Source organism: Haemorhous mexicanus, chromosome 12 (genome assembly GCF_027477595.1).
Source record: "Haemorhous mexicanus isolate bHaeMex1 chromosome 12, bHaeMex1.pri, whole genome shotgun sequence".
In the NCBI taxonomy this organism is placed as follows: domain Eukaryota; kingdom Metazoa; phylum Chordata; class Aves; order Passeriformes; family Fringillidae; genus Haemorhous; species Haemorhous mexicanus.
In genome coordinates, this window is record NC_082352.1 from 18,324,714 (window position 1) to 18,341,870 (window position 17,157).

At 40.9% G+C, this 17,157-nt stretch overlaps 1 protein-coding gene across 3 annotated transcripts in view; it reads left to right on the forward strand.

Annotated features, from left to right (window-relative positions):
- The first annotated feature begins 229 nt into the window (after positions 1 to 229).
- The window catches only part of PLCG2 (phospholipase C gamma 2), a 53,519-nt gene continuing 36,591 nt past the window's right edge, over positions 230 to 17,157 (forward strand). The window contains exons 1-3 of one of the 3 annotated variants that reach the window (XM_059857417.1): positions 230 to 334; positions 3,873 to 4,106; positions 16,172 to 16,312. In XM_059857417.1, coding sequence (XP_059713400.1) covers positions 3,911 to 4,106; positions 16,172 to 16,312 — 337 coding nt within the window. In that variant the 5' untranslated portion in view covers positions 230 to 334; positions 3,873 to 3,910. Of the gene's footprint in view, positions 376 to 3,872; positions 4,107 to 16,171; positions 16,313 to 17,157 lie in introns of all 3 variants that reach the window. The other 2 variants (XM_059857416.1, XR_009487986.1) reach the window with 2 other exon arrangements.

Sequence of the window (17,157 nt, forward strand, 5' to 3'; positions counted from 1 at the left end):
TGGCAGAGGGGACACCGCGCCTCAGGGGGCGGCTGTGGGCACGGGGCCCTGCGGGGGCAGCAGCAGCCGGGGGCTCGCCTCGACAGCAGCCCCGGGACGGGGCGAGGAATCCCGGCCCCGCTTAGGCGCTGAGGAGGACGCGGGAGGGCAGGGCCGGTGCCCCGGGGCTGAGGGCAGCCCAGGCCGTGGCCGCGGGGTTAGGTCAGGTGGCGCCGCCCCTTCCCGGTGACGGCAGAAGCGGAGCCCCGAGAGGCGCCGCGGGAGCAGCGGGACGGCAGCGCTGGCACTGCCCCGGCACTGCCCCGCCGCCGCACGGAGCCCCGGCGCCGCGCAGGTGAGGGCGGCCCGGCGGAGCAGCAGCAGCAGCAGCAGCAGGTGCCGCGGGGCTGGGGCGGGGCGGCCCCGGCCAGAGGGAGACTCTGGGGAGGGCGGGCGGGGGATGCGCGGGGTCGGTGCAGCGGAGGGTGAGGGATGGTCGTGCCAGAGGGCGGCGGGCACTTGGGCTGGAGGGGACAAGGGAGTCTGGGGGCTCCCTGAGGTGGCCCTGCCGCCCTGCACCTTCTATCTGGCCGGGCCCCGCCGCAGCCCAGGCTGGCGGAGAAGAAGGAAGGAAAGCTTGGCAATGCCTGACAGCAGCCCAGCCGTGCGCGGCCCGGCCCGGGCTGAGGGCCCGGCTTGCCCGGGCAGGTGGGCACCGTCTTGCGGCCATTCCGCTCCCCTGCTCGCTCCGCCGGGCAGCAGCTGCATCGCAAGGGCCGTGCATCGATAGTTATTGATTGTTACTGCTGTGCTACTGCGCTGGTGTCACTGGTGCGGATCCATCTGGCGAGGTGATGTCCTCAATCCAAAGGCAGAGCTCCGGGCAGAGAATGCAACAAACTTTTTGCAATGCCCAGAGCACATGGGAAAATTTAGAAATTAACCAGAGACAAACTTTGGACTGCACTTCTTGGTTAACTTTCTGTGTCTGGAAAGCACCTGCTGTGTCATGTGGGTGAAATTATAACAGACTATGGATCCATCAGTGGTTATCTGAGCTATTCTTTGCTAGCTGGTGTGTTTACAGCTTGCCTTTTCTATTTTTTCCTCTCTGTGTTATCACAACGAGAGTTACGAGCTACATACCAATCTTCTGCTAAGAAGGGTTGGTTTGTTAAAGTCTGAAGTAAAACTAAGTGGACAGAATAGATTAAATAGAATTTGGATTTTTTTTTTAATGTCCATGTTCACTTGGTTACTTGCAGTGTGTCTTTTAGACTTTTTAGTCCAGATCAGTTAGTCTTTTCAATTAAAACCTATCAGAACAGGTCTTGCACAAACAGTAACCAAGTAACACAAACATATCCAAGTTTTGCATATTGTACAGGACACCTTCAAAATTAGCTCCTGTAATTCCTACAGTCAAAGGGAAAGAGTCGTGTCTGTGTCTAAGCTGGAGTTTGTGGCATGTTTTGATGATTATTAACTCGCTGAGTCCTAGAAGTGGTGCTGGATCTTTCTAACTGAGGCTTAAATAACTTTTCAGCAGAAGAACAGTTATGCTTCTGTTACACACAGCATCTTGTAGTTCACACTCTGCTGAGTTGGAGGCATGCAGGTAATGGGCTGATGAAGGTCATCACAGAATTCTACTGCATGAATGGGTAGAAAGATTGTTAATTCAAGTTGTGCAGTGGTGGGTGTCAGGAAGGCTGAGGGGCATCTGTGTAAGACAATTCCTGATATTTGAAGGTCTTATCAAAGGACTTCTGTTAGTTCTTTTACTTTTAGGCAGCTTTCTGTGATGTTACTCCTAAAGTGGAGCAGGTAGCTAGAACAGTCTAGGAGTGGTCAGTTAGGTTGATCAAATATTGCAATATTCTTTCCACCTTAAGTCAAAAGATTGGCTTGTGACTTAGGAGTTAAGTTAGATTAAATCCACTGTTCTCTCTGGTTTCAGGAGAAAGAGCTCCTTTAAAAGGGGAAGTACAGTATATTATATTCAACAGAAACTGTTTAAGAGGCCACCTCTGAGAGGCAGTTCTTTTGTACTAAGGGAGTTACCTCTCAAAAAACCTACTGCATTGCCCTTTATTAAATAGCTGTATTTAGAAACTTCTTTTCTTGTTTTCCTAATTGTATTTCATTTAACAACTATACCTTGTGCTGTAAAAGGCAGAGCTGATGTATGTTTTTTATCATCTCTTGAAAAACTATACTCATTTATTAGTTCAGGGTTTTTTTATTCACTGTAGTGTTGCTCAAATGCTTAATCCTTGTCCAGATCACAGCTTTTTTGTTTTATTATGATTCTTAATGAAAAGAGCAAAGTGAGAAGACAGGGTTTCTATTTTTCTATTAGGAAACAGACACTGTTCAAAGATTTTAATTTAATTGTTTATATTTCCCTCCTTTCATTTCTTATTTTAACAAATCATTGTAGCAAGATGACCATGGCTGTCTTTTTAGGTTGAGGGCTGTCATAATTTAAATGATTATTTGATTATCTTCAGGTAGTGTAAAAGGATCAGTTACATTATGGCTAAAAGAAAAGAATAAATCTGCTGTTGCTTACAGTATTTCAAAGTTGTTCACTCCCTCCCAGCTGTAGGATTGGGATACATAAATTTTTTCAGTAGTATAATGAAAGAATACTCCATTTTTTTATTAATGTAACAAGGCAATATAAACCACTAAATGATATCTGTGTTTTGCAAACCATGCTCTACATCCTGCTGTAGAGCACTTCAAGCTCACGGTTGGCAGTGTAAGGTAAGAAGGGACTCCTGTGGCTTCTCTGTTAACTTGCAAAAAAAAAAAAAAAAAAAAAAAAGTGTTTATTGAAGTGGTAGAATTCAAAAAGGGATGGAAAGATTGCACCGGGCAACTTCAAAGTCAGGGAGATGGCTCCTAAAGCAGCTGGTGACACGATGGTAAAAGGCAATTGAGTGCTGTTATTGAGAGGGAGCAGCAAAGAGCAGTCAGGAGACAGCGACACGGGGTGAGGGGGCGAGGGCTGGCAGAAGTCACGAAGGGGAAGCGAGAAGTGCCACGGTCGAATTAGCCATGAACACGGAAACTGAAACTGCTTGTGATGGAGAGCAGTGGCCTGAGCAGAGAGGAAGAGAAGCAGAGGAGAGCCGAGGCTGGTGGCTGCATGCACAGAGCTGCTTGAAACCTGTCCTGCTCGGGGATTGGGTTAAGGAGGATGGCTGGGAGCTGTGTGGCAGCGACCCCTGCGACTTGTGTGACAATGCTACTCGTTCATGGGTGACAGAGCAGCTTGCCGACCATCCTGTTTGTAAATAATCTCACTGAGGAGAAATCAGGGTTGTAATTAGCTGTTTGATGCAGTGATGTGGGAGACCAGAGAGCACAGCAACTTGCTAGTGTTTGTGAGATCTGCTCTGTACATGTCCCTCTTTTGGCTGTTCTGTGCCAAGATGTGTCCCAAGTATGTGCACACAAATATCTGCCACCCAACGTGTGGGTAAGAAAAGGCAGACTGTGTAGGAGAAACAGAGCCATGAAGTTTTAAAAGTGCAAAACCTGATGTTTAGATGTTTCCTGCACTTAGTGTTTGTATTACTCATGTTTTCCCTTCACTCCAGGACTCAAAAGGACAGTCACCTGCTTTACATTCTCATGTAGGTCTCATCTAATTCTTTTAGAGTGCAAGAATTGACACGTGGATGTTGGTGGAACTGCCCTCTGTGAGGGCTGTTTGTACCTCCTTTCAGGATAAACCAGCAACAGTTAATGTTGGCCATGTACCTGCCTTGCATTTGCATGGGCAGGAGTCTGTGTTAGGTATCTACATAAATGTGATCTTTAAAGAAATGAAAATGCTGTTTTAAATATTGAATTTTCTTCCTTATATTTTCTCTCTTCAGGACACTGAATACCATAAAAGTTTGATTAAAAAGAAAAAATGCCCAGAAAGACTATAGACTATGGAGTGATGCCTGAGTATGAGAAAAGCCAGATCAAAAGGACCTTGGAATTGGGAACTGTTATGACAATATTCAGTCTTAAGAAGAGCAGCCCAGAAAGGAGGACTGTTCAAGTCATAATGGAAACCAGGCAGGTAGCATGGAGCAAGACAGCTGACAAGATTGAAGGTTTCTGTGAGTATTTGCAATGTGCACCTGAACTTGGAGTTACTAATAAATTGATGTACTTGTCAAATATTAATTTAACAAGCCTTTTGTTAACATTTTGAAGATTTTGGCTGAAAGACTTTAGTAATTTGCTGACAATATTTTGAATTCTTTTAATGTAGACGAAGAATCTCCTGCAGCTCATTATTTAGGTATCTAACACTACTTAAATGTGATTAACATGCTTTTATCCTTAGCCTTGTTCTTAAAGTTTTCATCTTTGAATATGATGCTGTTTGTGTTCTCTGAATTGACAGACTGTTTTCCATTATTGTGTCTTATAAATTCAAGTGAGTAATTATTCTTTACCACTGCTTTAAAAAAAAAAAAAATAAGAACCAACCAAATGCCTTCAAATACAAGGAAACTGAATTCATTCACATTTTGGTATTCTTGGGCAATTTGCTGTCTCAGGATGGAAGTCATTATTTAGGACCACTATTGCATTATGGAAAGTACCAATGGCTTTGGAGGATGAAACTGTGAGACATGAGGTGGTTTCAAGGCCCTGAGCTGGTGTTGTCTCTTTAGTTGATATTGGAACTGACTAAACCCATTATTTATAACAAGGTCAGGAAATAGAAGGGGAGTGTAAGGCTAGATAGGGCTGCAAAAACTAGAATAGAAGAATAAAGTGAGACTAATCCTCAGTTCTTAAGACCACAACTGATGCTAAGAAAGCTCAGCCTGGGCTTTCTGTGATTTGTGCACCTCAGGGTGGTGTAATGTAATTACAGTGCTTGCCTAGGAATATATGGTAACTTTTTAAAATTATTGTGAGCGTGATTTTACTCTACAGCTGCTAAGTAGTATCTGTCCTCAATAAAAGGATTGAATAGTTTGTCTGAAATACCAGAATCATTTACTGGTCTGTTGAGGTGTGGGGTTTTAGAAGGTTTTGGATTTTGGTGAATACACAGTTGGTTAAAAATCCTTTGTCTGTAAGGTTGCAAAGACAGGCACTGAGAGTTTGCATGATTTTAGGATTGTCTGAGCAGTTTCTCTTGATGCTCCTGACTTAAAAGTATTAAATGTCTGCTACTGTTTCTATTGATTCCTGTCTCATTCCTTGTCGAGACTGGACCTGCAACTGGAAATGTGATGTAGTGGAAGTAAAAGACTGGCTGTCTGGGAGGATGTTTTTATAATTGGTGGTGAAAATATGGTCATATTCAGTATTCTGGGAAAAGCAAACAGGTCTGGACACCCAATTAACAGGTACTCTGGATCATAATCTTTCATTGCCCCAGTTTCTTACTTGACAAATGAGGGTAATTATCCTTTCTATAACGATGTGTCTGAATGCAAGTACAAGTGTATTGCTGGTACTGTGCCAAAAAAGTCCTGCGAGGGCATGTAGAATTCAGTTATGAGAGCAGTGCTTGAATATTGTTTAGCAAATAAAGCCTGGGGTTTACACACAGAACAATAAACACAGCAGAAAATGACCACTCAGTGAGGGAAGGAGACCTCAGAGTCCTCTGGCCAAACCAATTTCTGACCGTGTGTTGAAGTCTTGCTGTAGCCATTTGCACAGAGGGGGCAAATTTAAAACTGAACGGACTCTGCTTTCCAGATGTTGGGGTCAACTTTTTCAGTCCTGTCTTGTAATCCCCTTTTAGCAAAGCTTTCTGTGGCTGGTTTGTGTTTGTGTAATAATAAATAATAAATTAACTCGTTTGCTCTGTGCATGGATTTTAATGCTCTAAAAGAAGGTGAGTATTGTAATTTGACTCTTAAACCTAGGTGATCCAGCAGGGTAATGCCTTGCTTCCAGATCCAGGCTAGAACAGGGACTATTGCTCCTGATCTGTGACTTATCCAAAAGCCATCTGCCTCTCCACAAAAACTGTAGTGCTGTAGCAGTTTTTTAAATTGAGCAACACTTCAGTGACGTGTATAACGCTGGGAACTTTAGGTCTGAAAATATGTCCTAGTCTAAAGCATGGATATGCAAAATACTCTTTTATTGGCTTGAAAAGCAGTGAATCTGCCCCAACAAGCTGTATTTGTTAGGTATTGTTCCAGAATATGGTATGAACAGTTGTTCCAACTCACCATGAACTGTATCTGGTCTACTAGAAATGAAAGTCACTGCAGTTTGAGCTTGCTGACAGTGTTTTTGCTGAAGAGGAAGGAAGTATTTTATTTAGTTAGTTAGTTATTTGTATGTTGCTGTTGCTTTTTTGACTGAGACTCAGGCTTTCTTTTTGCTTGAAAAGTGGAAAAATGATGGATTTGAAGCTTTGCTATTTGAGAATTGAATGGAATAGCCTCTTGAATATGCATGTATATATGAATGAGCACAAATATATGCTGGTAGATTGTATTGACTTTGTGACAAATAAAACCCACATTTTTGTTTCTTGATTTTTTTTTCAAGTGGTTGAGGGCAGAGAATTATCATCTCAAGTAATATAATATATTTATATACTTACGCTGTACAAAATCTAATATTCATTATATGATCTTAATGGTTGCTGTTTGCATGTGTGTCACTCCAAAAACAATTAATATTCAGTATGAGTGGGAAAGTTAAGATGGTTTCCTGTTCTGTGTGTGCTATTTTAACTCAAGTTTGGCAACTGCTCTCTACAGAAGGCAGAAAACTCAATGTTAGCATCTGCTATGGGTTTGTGTTTCTAAATCTGAGAGTGAGGAGAGTTCTTTAACTTTGGGATACCAAAATAGGCTGCTAATAGATGGCAAAGACCGAGTCCAACTCCCCAACTGCCCTGTGTAGTGTTGTGAATTTTGGATGTCATAGTGCTGATTTTCTTGCTGATGGACTGTAAATGTTTGAAGAACACTCAAACTCCTCTAAGCCAGAGTTTGATTATAATTATTACAATGACCTTTTCCCAGTTTGGTTAATATTATTTTGGAAATGATCTAAGTTAAGTCTCACAATAACAAAAAGGCAGCTACTCTTATTCTGGAATAAATTGACCGGAGCAGGGGAGAGATGCAGGATTAGCTATGCTTATATAAATATTTACACAACCCCATGAGCCCAAAAGTGGCACTACTGTGTATTTTAAATTGCATTGCTCGTAAAAGGCTCCTTTTGTTGAAAACCTGCCAGTGTATCTGTTTAGAATAGAGTGAAAAAGTTGCTAAAATTAAGGCTGTTTCCTGCTCAGTGCACATGTGTGTCTCTGGATGAGAAACTTCAGAAAACTCTTCCTAGATCCAGGTCTTTGGTGTGGTAAGAAGTGAGGATTTACAAAGGCTAGGAACTCTGGTATAAACAATCCTAGTCTTGTGTGGTTCAGATCACAGAGTGTCCAAGTACTGGAGATTTTACATTGACCTTTTGAGAGGCTTGAGTTGCCATATACAAAAGGAATTTCTAACAGAAAGGAACTGGGGAGAAACCTGTGTTTTCCCCTAAATGAAAGAACAGAGGTTGGTTGTGTCCTATTTCAACAGTAGATCAAGAGGCACTGTATTTCTGACTGTGCACAACATAATTTTGAGGTGATGTTTTCACAGCCCAGTATTAAGCAGTTAAATTCCAAGTTAAATTCCATCACCTGTCTACCCAGATAGGTATTTGAGACAATAAATTATTTTTGCTTGAGAGAAGGACAGTTTGGTTTCCTTGTACAGAGGGATTTGATTTGCTTGTTTAATTTGTAATGGACCCTTTTCCAGCAAAACTAATCCCTGCATTCTGGGTGGGTAACTGTGAAGCTGCCAGCCTGGTCTATTGCAGCCTGTTGCCTCCTGATGGTTCTGCTGTGTGGTTTTATTGTGTGTTTAACCTTTACAACTGTGTGTGGGTCTGGATGAGTGCCCTGGGTCACACACACCTGGAGGTGGTTCTGCCCACCTCAGACTGTCCCAGGGGGTGTTGTGCACACTGGGACAGCAGTGACAGGCAGAGGGGAAGGGAGAGGTGGCCAAGGGAGGGCAGGGTTTGCCAGGACCCTGCTGAGACACTCGGCCGTGGGGCTGTCACCTGGGGTTTGCTGTCTGAGAGGACATTCCAGAACTCCCAAATTGTGGTGTAGCATTTATATGCACATGAATAAATTAAACCCCAAAGTTATGATATTTAAGCTTGTGGAGCAAGCAGGTGGTGAGGTGTAAATCTCACTACAGGAAGCTGATCTGTTATGGGTACTCCATTCTTTCTCAGATGCAAAGTGCTTTCAGGACAATTATTAAGGGAAAGCTCTCGGTGACTAGAGTTGGATTAGTCACTGGAAAATGTGTGAGTTTCTGCATATTCTTCCAAGAATCCCTTGAGTGAAGGGATGATTCACAGCCAGGAGAATTTATACTCTCAGAAATCTGTGGTGCCATCCTTGAATGTGCAGTGTGTGATTCTCTGTAATACAAGCATGCTCATTTCAAGTAAGATTCAATTTGAGGACAGAAGATGATTTCTTGGTTTTTGAATACCTAGGAATTTTTTTTTCATGTGAAGAGGTGACCTGCTTTTGTAAAATTATATAAACCATATTTTAATTCCTTATTTTTTAGAAAGGAAAGATCATCTTTTCGTGTTTGTTTTTCATATTCTTTATTTATTACAAAAGATTCCATAATAAAAATATCTAGTGACAATTTAGTTCTGTAAGCTCATAACAAGAAATAGGTTTAAAGCATCAGAGGGCCATATTTAGAAAAAGTTATATATCAGCTGTGAAACTGCTCTTTCTGTATGCAGAGAGAATGGTCAGGGTGTAGATAAGGTGGGAAGAGAAATGTTAGTATTATTTTATTCTGAAAACTTTCTCAGAGGATGAAGTACCTAGACTGGGGAGTGGCAGAGATGCAGACGTCATGTCAATATAATTGTAGAATTATGAAGCAGGGGAATAAGGGCTATACTTAAATTGAAGCTTTTGATGCTCGTGACACACCACAGTACAACAATAGCAGCCCTTTCTATTTTCTGCAGCCCAGACCTTTATTAATGCAATAGGACTATCTTGTTGTCTTTTTTTCAGTTATAACAAAAACCTGTGTTTGACAATGCATAACATGTTATTTTAGAATTTATGTGAACTGCTCATTTCACATTGTCTCACTGCTCTAGTTTCATGTGTAATAATATTTTCCCGGAGTTTGTATAAAAAAAAAGCCCATTTAAAAATAAATTTGCCATCTCAGTGTCATTTGGCATTACCAATTTTTCATTTAAACTACAGAAAAATGTTATCAAGTGTTAAGTTCACTTGAGATTTTCTTCCCTGCTGAAAAGGGGAGATTTTACAGAATTTGTCCTTTAGAACATGATTAAAAAACCCAGACATAAAATGAACTTGAATTTTCATGTTCCAGAGGTAAAGGGAGTGTGAAAAATCAGACTTAGTAAATTCATGTTAAAAGTAGAATTAGAACCTGTGGGAGCTGCTCTGCTTTTTCTCAGTCTGTAAGATTGTCCTGTGCTTTCAGACTTTGTTATGCTGCCAAGCAGGAATCACAAATTTCTGCCAAATATTGCACCTGGATATTTAATGATCAAAGCTCATTATAGGAGCTGTGCATCTGTAATAGAATCATGTAGATACCAGCACCAGGTCAGGCCACATTTAACTGACAGGGTGAGGGGAAAAGCAGGAATCTGGAGTTTAGTTTAATGGCAGCCTTCTGTGTGTTGCCACAGGCAGTGCTGTTCTACCTAACAAAGATTAGGGTTTTTTAATCTTTATTTTGTGAATTTTATCCAGCAGCATCTTTGCCTTGAAATTAAATTTTGATAATGTTGTTTTTAAAATCTTTGCTAAAATGACTGCCAAAGAGAGCAAATTTTTATGCTGTGCATTCTTTTGGCTGTCAGATACATCTGAGAACTTCAAAAACTAACACCTAAGAGAGTGTGCATGCATGTAGCTCTCATTCTTAAGCATTGATTTTTTTCTATGTGTTAATCAGCTGAGTCATTTGTTTAGTAGAATTTTTAATATCAATGTAAATTTCTTATGTGGTGGAAAACTTTTTTTTCCCCCATTGGAGAAGTTGTTATAGATATTTACAGATCTGTACCTCTTTGGGAGAAGGGATGAGCATCTATATATTCTGGTGAGGAGTATGAATGAGTGCCTAATTTGGCTGGAATACTGGACTTGATCTTGCTGATTTCTAGTAGGGACCTTTGTTTTCCTTACTCCTTGCAGAATTTTTTTCTGAATTTCCTTACTGTTTCAGACTTAAAATAATAAACTTAACTCAAATTGAAAATCCCGAGTCTCTATTTTGTCATTTGCTTTCTGTATTCTGAATACTGTTAAAGAACAACATGTCATTGCAGAGTGAATTCACTTCTTGCTCTTTTTGGAGTAGCTTCACAAAGGAACATTAAAATTTACCTTTTTTTGGTGTGTTTTGAAATGGCTGTGTTTCAGTTGTTAGCCAGGGGATCTTTGTGTAAGTCTTCAGCTGAGTACATGGAGCTTGGTTTCTGTGGTCAAATGAAAAAATGAACATGTGTAGCCTCTAGCTCCTTTCAAATAATGTCTTCCCTTTAGCAGCTCAGTTCTGCAATGTCTGATGCTAACTTACAACAACCAGACTTCCTGTCATAGCCAGCCAGCAAAATGGGGATGGAATGATCTGCACAGACCTCAGCCCCACTATGCTGCTTGATCAAAGTGAGTGTGAGATGTAGGTACTCCATCCTTTTCCCAGTCAGGTTTATATGCCAACATTTTTGTTTTGTTTTGTTGCATGGAGCAGAATGTAAACTTTTATGAGCACATATAAAAATTTTACCCTATTCTTATGCCATTTTGTGGAGATGCCCTTTAATTTTTAATAGGAAAACAGCAGGCAGGTGTACAGCCCCTTGAATTCAGAGCTCAAACTGGGAAGCACTGTAACATGGTGCTGTACTGTGAGAAGTTATGAATTTAGTAGTAATTTGTTGTTACTGTACATGCCAGCTCTGTGTGACCTGATTACGTGAAACACTGTGGGTTTAAAAGGTGCACTTCTCTAAACCTGATGTCAGTCACTCAGCTAAATCCCCAGAGGACCCCCTGGAAAGGTACTCACGGGTGCTTTCTCAAGGTGCACCACACTGTCTCTCTGGTTTCATCCTTGTAACTGTGTTTTCAGAAGTTTTGTGGCTGATCTCTAATGACTTCCTTGGGCTGCTGAATGTCTCAGTAAACGTCTCTCTTTCTGTGAGCTGAATTACTTTCCCTGCCACATCTGGGCTGCCATGCTGCAGGACATTTCTGCTTTCTTGTGACTTTGTCCTCCAAGAGAAGCCTCGCCTTGTTCCCTCTAGAGTCACAGACAATTTGTGTTTCATTGCTGCTCTGAAAAAAAGAAGCTGTTAAAGCACATCTTGGGTAGTTAATATTTAATTCTGCAGAAGTGAGAGCAGAGCCATTGCCCTCACTAACCACCATGAAGTACATTTGCAAAAGGCTACTAAAGGCTTTCTTCATTCACTGGGCACTCATTTGCACGCAGTCTTTGTTGCAGTGGGCAATTTCTCCCTTTCTAAAATGAAACCTACCTTGGAATGTTTTGTAATGCAAATTTTTGATAAAAAAAGATTTGGTTCTGAATGTGGAGTATTACTATACACATGAAAATGCAATTATATTCATAGAGAGAATGGCCAGCTCATGTCTTGGTGCACCCACCTTGGATGATTAGAGTCCCTTATTTTCTTCTTCAAAACATTGCCTGTAGTTTCCCTTAAGTCTTCTTGAGACTTACTGAAATAATGCTCACATCATGATTTCTGACTCTGTAAGCCTACTCTGAAACTCTCTGTAGGCTTTTCCTTTTCCTTCATTAAGTACATGGCTGAGTTTTGAGCTGAGCACCATTTGTGGCCACAGCCACTGAAGGACTCCTGAGGAATCTGAGCTTTGAATCAGGAATGTTATCTTGCAGAACTCTGTGGTCCATAATGGCAGATTCAGGTAAACTTTTACACTGTTAATGTAGACTTTTCTGTCAAGGGTACCTCGATGAGTTGACAGCCTCTAAAGTTTTTTGACCCATGCATTTATATGCAATCAGCCTGATGGTCCAGCCTAACATTAGCTGACTTGACCAAAGGCGTTCTTGCAAACTCACCTTCCTCCAGTGAACTTAGATGGACACCTCCAGCTCACAGAAGGTGCTCTGCTGGTGGCACTGGCTGGTTTTCAGCAGGGTCTGTTCCCCAACCCACCTGTCTGTTCAGGTGCTGGATGGTTGTGTTTCCACCCAGAGGTGGCTGGTGGGTGACCATTGTGGCAGACAGAGCCAGAACTTCTCTCTTTAAATAGCAGTGCAGCACAGTGATGTGGGTTTTTTTTTTCACAGTTCTCCTCTTGACATTGTTTTCTACCTTTGGATATCTTGTATCATGTCTTCCCCTCAGCTTGCACAGCACCTGCTGTAGAGAAATGCAGGTTCTGTTTTACCATCTACCTCCAAGTGTGACTGCAGGAAATATAACAGGAATTTGTACCTGCAAGTGTGCGACTGAACATCATTGCTGCTGCTGCTGGGTTATTTGCATGGAGATCAGTGGAGATGTTGAGGATCAAAAGTTTATTGTTAAGTTCATGGCAGTCAAGAGCTCTGTCAGGTGCCCTGGAAGGCACTGAGCAATTCATCTGTGCAGTATTGGGAAAGTGTCTATGTAGTAGTGTAAGGATCCATTGAATTCACTGATTTGCCAAACAACACAGCAGCAGGAGCTGAAGTTCAGCAGGCTCTGAACTGCCTCGATTGCACATCCAGATCAGGGCTGAGACAGTGTGGTAATTGAAGGTGCCTTGGAGTCTGGTCTCCTTAAAGAGCCTCTTGAGGGAGTTGTCAGAATCAATCCATGACTGGTGAGGCTGCTAAGGAGATACCTTCAACCTGGTAAAATAGTCACATAAAGAAATGGATGAACTAATTGTGGGTTTTAGAGTGGCACTAGACTTTTATAAACTGTTTGGCTGGGGGAGTGCTCTCCTTGTCTTGCTGGATGTGAGTCAGTTTCCCTACAGGGCATACTTTGATTCATGTTTCCTTAGGGAATGTTTTAATCTTCTTTCATCTTTCTTGAGGAAATTACACCTGCAAGTGTATTGGATTTGATTTGACTCTGCAAGGTGCATCTGTCCAGGTCTGTGCTTTTTTTGTGTGTATCAGGCCCCAGAAATGTGTGTCTGTGAAGCCAGGGCAGGATATGGCTCTGCAATTTGCATGTGGGATTGAGAAGGAGGAATGCTCCAGTACTTCAAGGCAGTACAAAGATAGAGTGTCTGAAGTGCTGTGCCTGCAGTTCTGGCATAGGTATGAAATTACATTTTAATTGTTCAGTGACAGATTGTGCTGTTAAAAAAGTTCACAGTAACTGCGTAACAACTACGTTGGTACAGTTGATTTACTAATCTCAGTCTGAAACATGTTGCAGCTTTTCCTGGCCTGCTCCTTTCTTGGTATAGTTGGAATCAGCCATTCTGGAGTTACTGGGCATCACGTGGAGGATGCAGAGCTTAGTGCAAGACCACAATTAATGTCTGGTGTTCATATTTCTCTTTTCTCCCTTTGATGCTCTACATTGGCTTTTCTTTCAATAATGTAGAGTAATACATCCTAACCAACACTATGAAATGTCATTAAAATTCATACAGGTAGTTTCTATTAAATTTTTTAAACTGTAATGTGCATTACATCTTTATTTCTGTAAAAATCTAAAGAATGTTTAATAAAACTTGTGTTTTGTACCTGTTTAATTTATTTTCTAAGGAAATCTTGCCCAAATTTTGTAGGATATATAGAATATGTTGCCTGAAAATAATAGCAATGTTAAATTTTGAATTTTAGTTTTTTAATATAAATATTTCTTTCTCTTCTCTTTCACCCTGTTCTCTTGCTGAACCATTCCTCTATTTACTGAATGTTTAAAAATTAGGGTATAGTGAAACCTTTTCTGAAAAAACAGTTGGAGAAGCAATAACATGTCTGTGCCTACAAAAAGCCTTGTGCCACTCTGTATATACACATAGGTTCATGCAGGAGAAGGGGATGGTGGGATTGAAAGGCTGTAGTGCAAGGAGAAGGACTGTAGTGAGTGTGTAACTGAGGGGTGACATTGGGTAAATTTGTGTGTTTATTTCAGAGGTCAGTGTGAGGTAAGAGCCCCTGGAAATGACAACAGCAGTGCAGGTTGTGAAATCTCTTTTATCACTGCTTCTAGTTTGTACTTGAAGAGGGCCTTTTGTTGTGTTTTTCATGTGTGTGGATTTAAAGGAGTCTGAAAGGAAAGGTATGATTCACTTTGAAGCTAAAACTGTGTTTTTCGGCAGGGATTTGTTGGGTGAAGGGAAAGCAGAAGAGGTGACAGGGCTTGCACTTGCCAATGATTGGAATGAGGCAGCCTGGTGTGCAGTCCTGTGCCATTTACTGCAGCCGTGCAACCTCCTCCCCTCTCCATCTGGGTATTTCTGGCTCTGCATTCTGATTCTTCTCTCTTGATATTAATGTAAATTCGAGGTGTAAGATCAGCTTTTTTAGATGGTGACATTTAGGAGGGTAATTTGGATACATCTTTAGGGATCCAAGTGAGACTCTGAATGGTAAGGGGATCAGAGTTATCATTAGGAGCTTTTGGTTCCTGATCATTTATAGGCACAGTGTGAATTATTTTGGAAACATATAAATTTAGGCATCTTCACCAATCAGATAGGCAGATCTTAGGAGATATTTTCGAACTGAGACATTAAAACCTCTACCTTGAATAATGATGCTTGGAAAAATTCATTTAAGAAAGATGATTGTATCCTATGATTAGTTCAGGTTAACCTTTGAGGTCTCATTTTCACAGTGTAAGTAATGACTGTGAGAAAGGAGGAAGAAGTTTGGCCTGGGATACTTTGCAGAGAATAAGAAGTTCCAAGATGAATTAATGTTTCATTATCAGGATTTTGTTGATGAACTTCCTTGCTTGTCTGTCCACGTTGGCATCATAGAAATGCAGCATTACACAGGTGGAAGCTTTGCTATTGTTCAGCTCACCTGTGTCTGGCAGCAGAGCTGCTGTTTCATCATGTTTTTAAAGGTCTTCTGTTACTGAAGAGGTGCTCATTTAAAACAGGGGGTTTATATTGTGCTGTTCTTAAATGCATGGACAGAAACCCTCAGCTGTTTTCCTTGGATCTTGCTAGGTCTGATAAACACATTTCGAGAGCAGCCATGAAATGTTTTTCCTCACACTTTGTCCTGTAGCTCATAAGTCAAGACTGTCCAGAAGTGGAAAGAGCTGTTTATTTCTCTGGTCCACAGGCAGAGCAAAACCACTTCCTCAGTTTTCTAATAAGTATCTTATCTTGAGAGCACACATATTTCTATTTCAGTGCTGTCTCCCTCCTGTTCTGCAGGCCCTGTAGCAAGGGTTTGAAAAGAGAGCTGACTTGGGAGAGAGTGTGCTCGTGCAGGGTTCCCATTCTGCTGTGCTCCAGTGCATACCTGTGCTCTCTGGAGAGCTGAGAGGTGAAAGTGATACAACAGGTTATGTTAAACAACACAGATCTCTCTGGAGCTGGCCATCAGAAAACTCACAAGCATTTTAATTATTAAGCTTGATTTTTTCTTTTATATTACTACTTCAAATATTTTTCTTGAAAGTACCAGTGACTGTACTAGCTGACAAGGTTAGCTGGCTATGTGGATGGTTTAGGTGGGTAAGGTAGAATTGTATTTTTTTCTTTTTTGTTGCTGAACAGTTTTCACGGCAATTGGAAAATTACTTGCTTAGAGTTAATGCCATTTATGAAATCACGTTTTCTGTGACCCAAAGGGCCATGTGTATGCACCTTGTCCATGGAAAATCAGTGATAGCAAAATAATAAAAATATGACAGGTTATTTTTCTTCTTCTGGTTCTTTTCTACTATTGTCTGTTACTATTTATTTGTGCATTTATGGATTAAAAGCTGGTACAATTTGCATTTCTTGTCCAATACAGATCTGCATTTTTATATATATAGCTGCTTGTATATGTGTGCATACTTTGAGTTATCCATCCTACCATTTCAGGCCCTGCAGTTGTACTGACTGAATGTTGTTTCCTTTTAGTGGATCTGATGGAAATAAAAGAAATTCGCCCAGGAAAGAATTCAAAGGACTTTGAACGTTGCAAAGCAAGGCACAGAGAAGAACATTGCTTTACTGTTTTTTATGGAACCCAGTTTGTCCTCAACACCTTAAGTTTAGCAGGTACTTTTATCTTTTTTCTTTCTTCTTTAGGGTTTTTGATTGAACAAGTCAAACGCATTGATGGAACAGGAATGCACAGAATACTGTGGTTTTAACTTCTGCAGTTCAGGAGTGCACCAGATGCTTAAAATCTGGAGCCAGACCTTTTACTCAGCCCTTCTGTCTGTGACCTGCTGCGTTTGGAATGTTTCACTTCCCAGTGGCGCGTTGTGCGAGTGTCGTTTCTCATTTTTCTAGCAAGGTAAAATAACTCCAGTAAGGTTTGCAGCACTGCAGAGCAGAGGTAACATTGCCCTCTTTAAGGACAGCTATTCAGTGTGGCCAGAATATTGTCCTAACACTTTTAGTCTGGCCAAAATGATTTTGGAAGTAATAGCCATAAAAGTTGCAGCTGTATCACAGAAATTTTCCTGTTGCCTATGAGCAATTGCAAACTAATTTGGAAAAATGAAGTTTTAGTTTGGGCTATTTGTATGCATGTCACCTGATAATATAAACCTCTTCTAAATAAGTACTAGGGGACCATAAATAAAATTGGAAAGTGATTAATTTAAAAGGAAGAGATCTGTATGAAACAAAGGGAATTTGTACCTTGTATCTATAGAAAGGGTTGGAATACTTTTTATTAAAGGCAAGATTATCCAGGGTCACAAACCCAAAGATTTTGAAATGAAAGAGATATAAGATTTTACAGTACAGGCTGAATACAGTTTCTAACTAGTGAAATTTACAAAGAGATTTCTTTTCGACAAAGTTTGTAATGGGTTGTTGTTTTAGAACCATACAGACAATTTATTGGGAGTTGTAATTCTCTCTGTCCTGAGCATGAACATGCTTACATATTT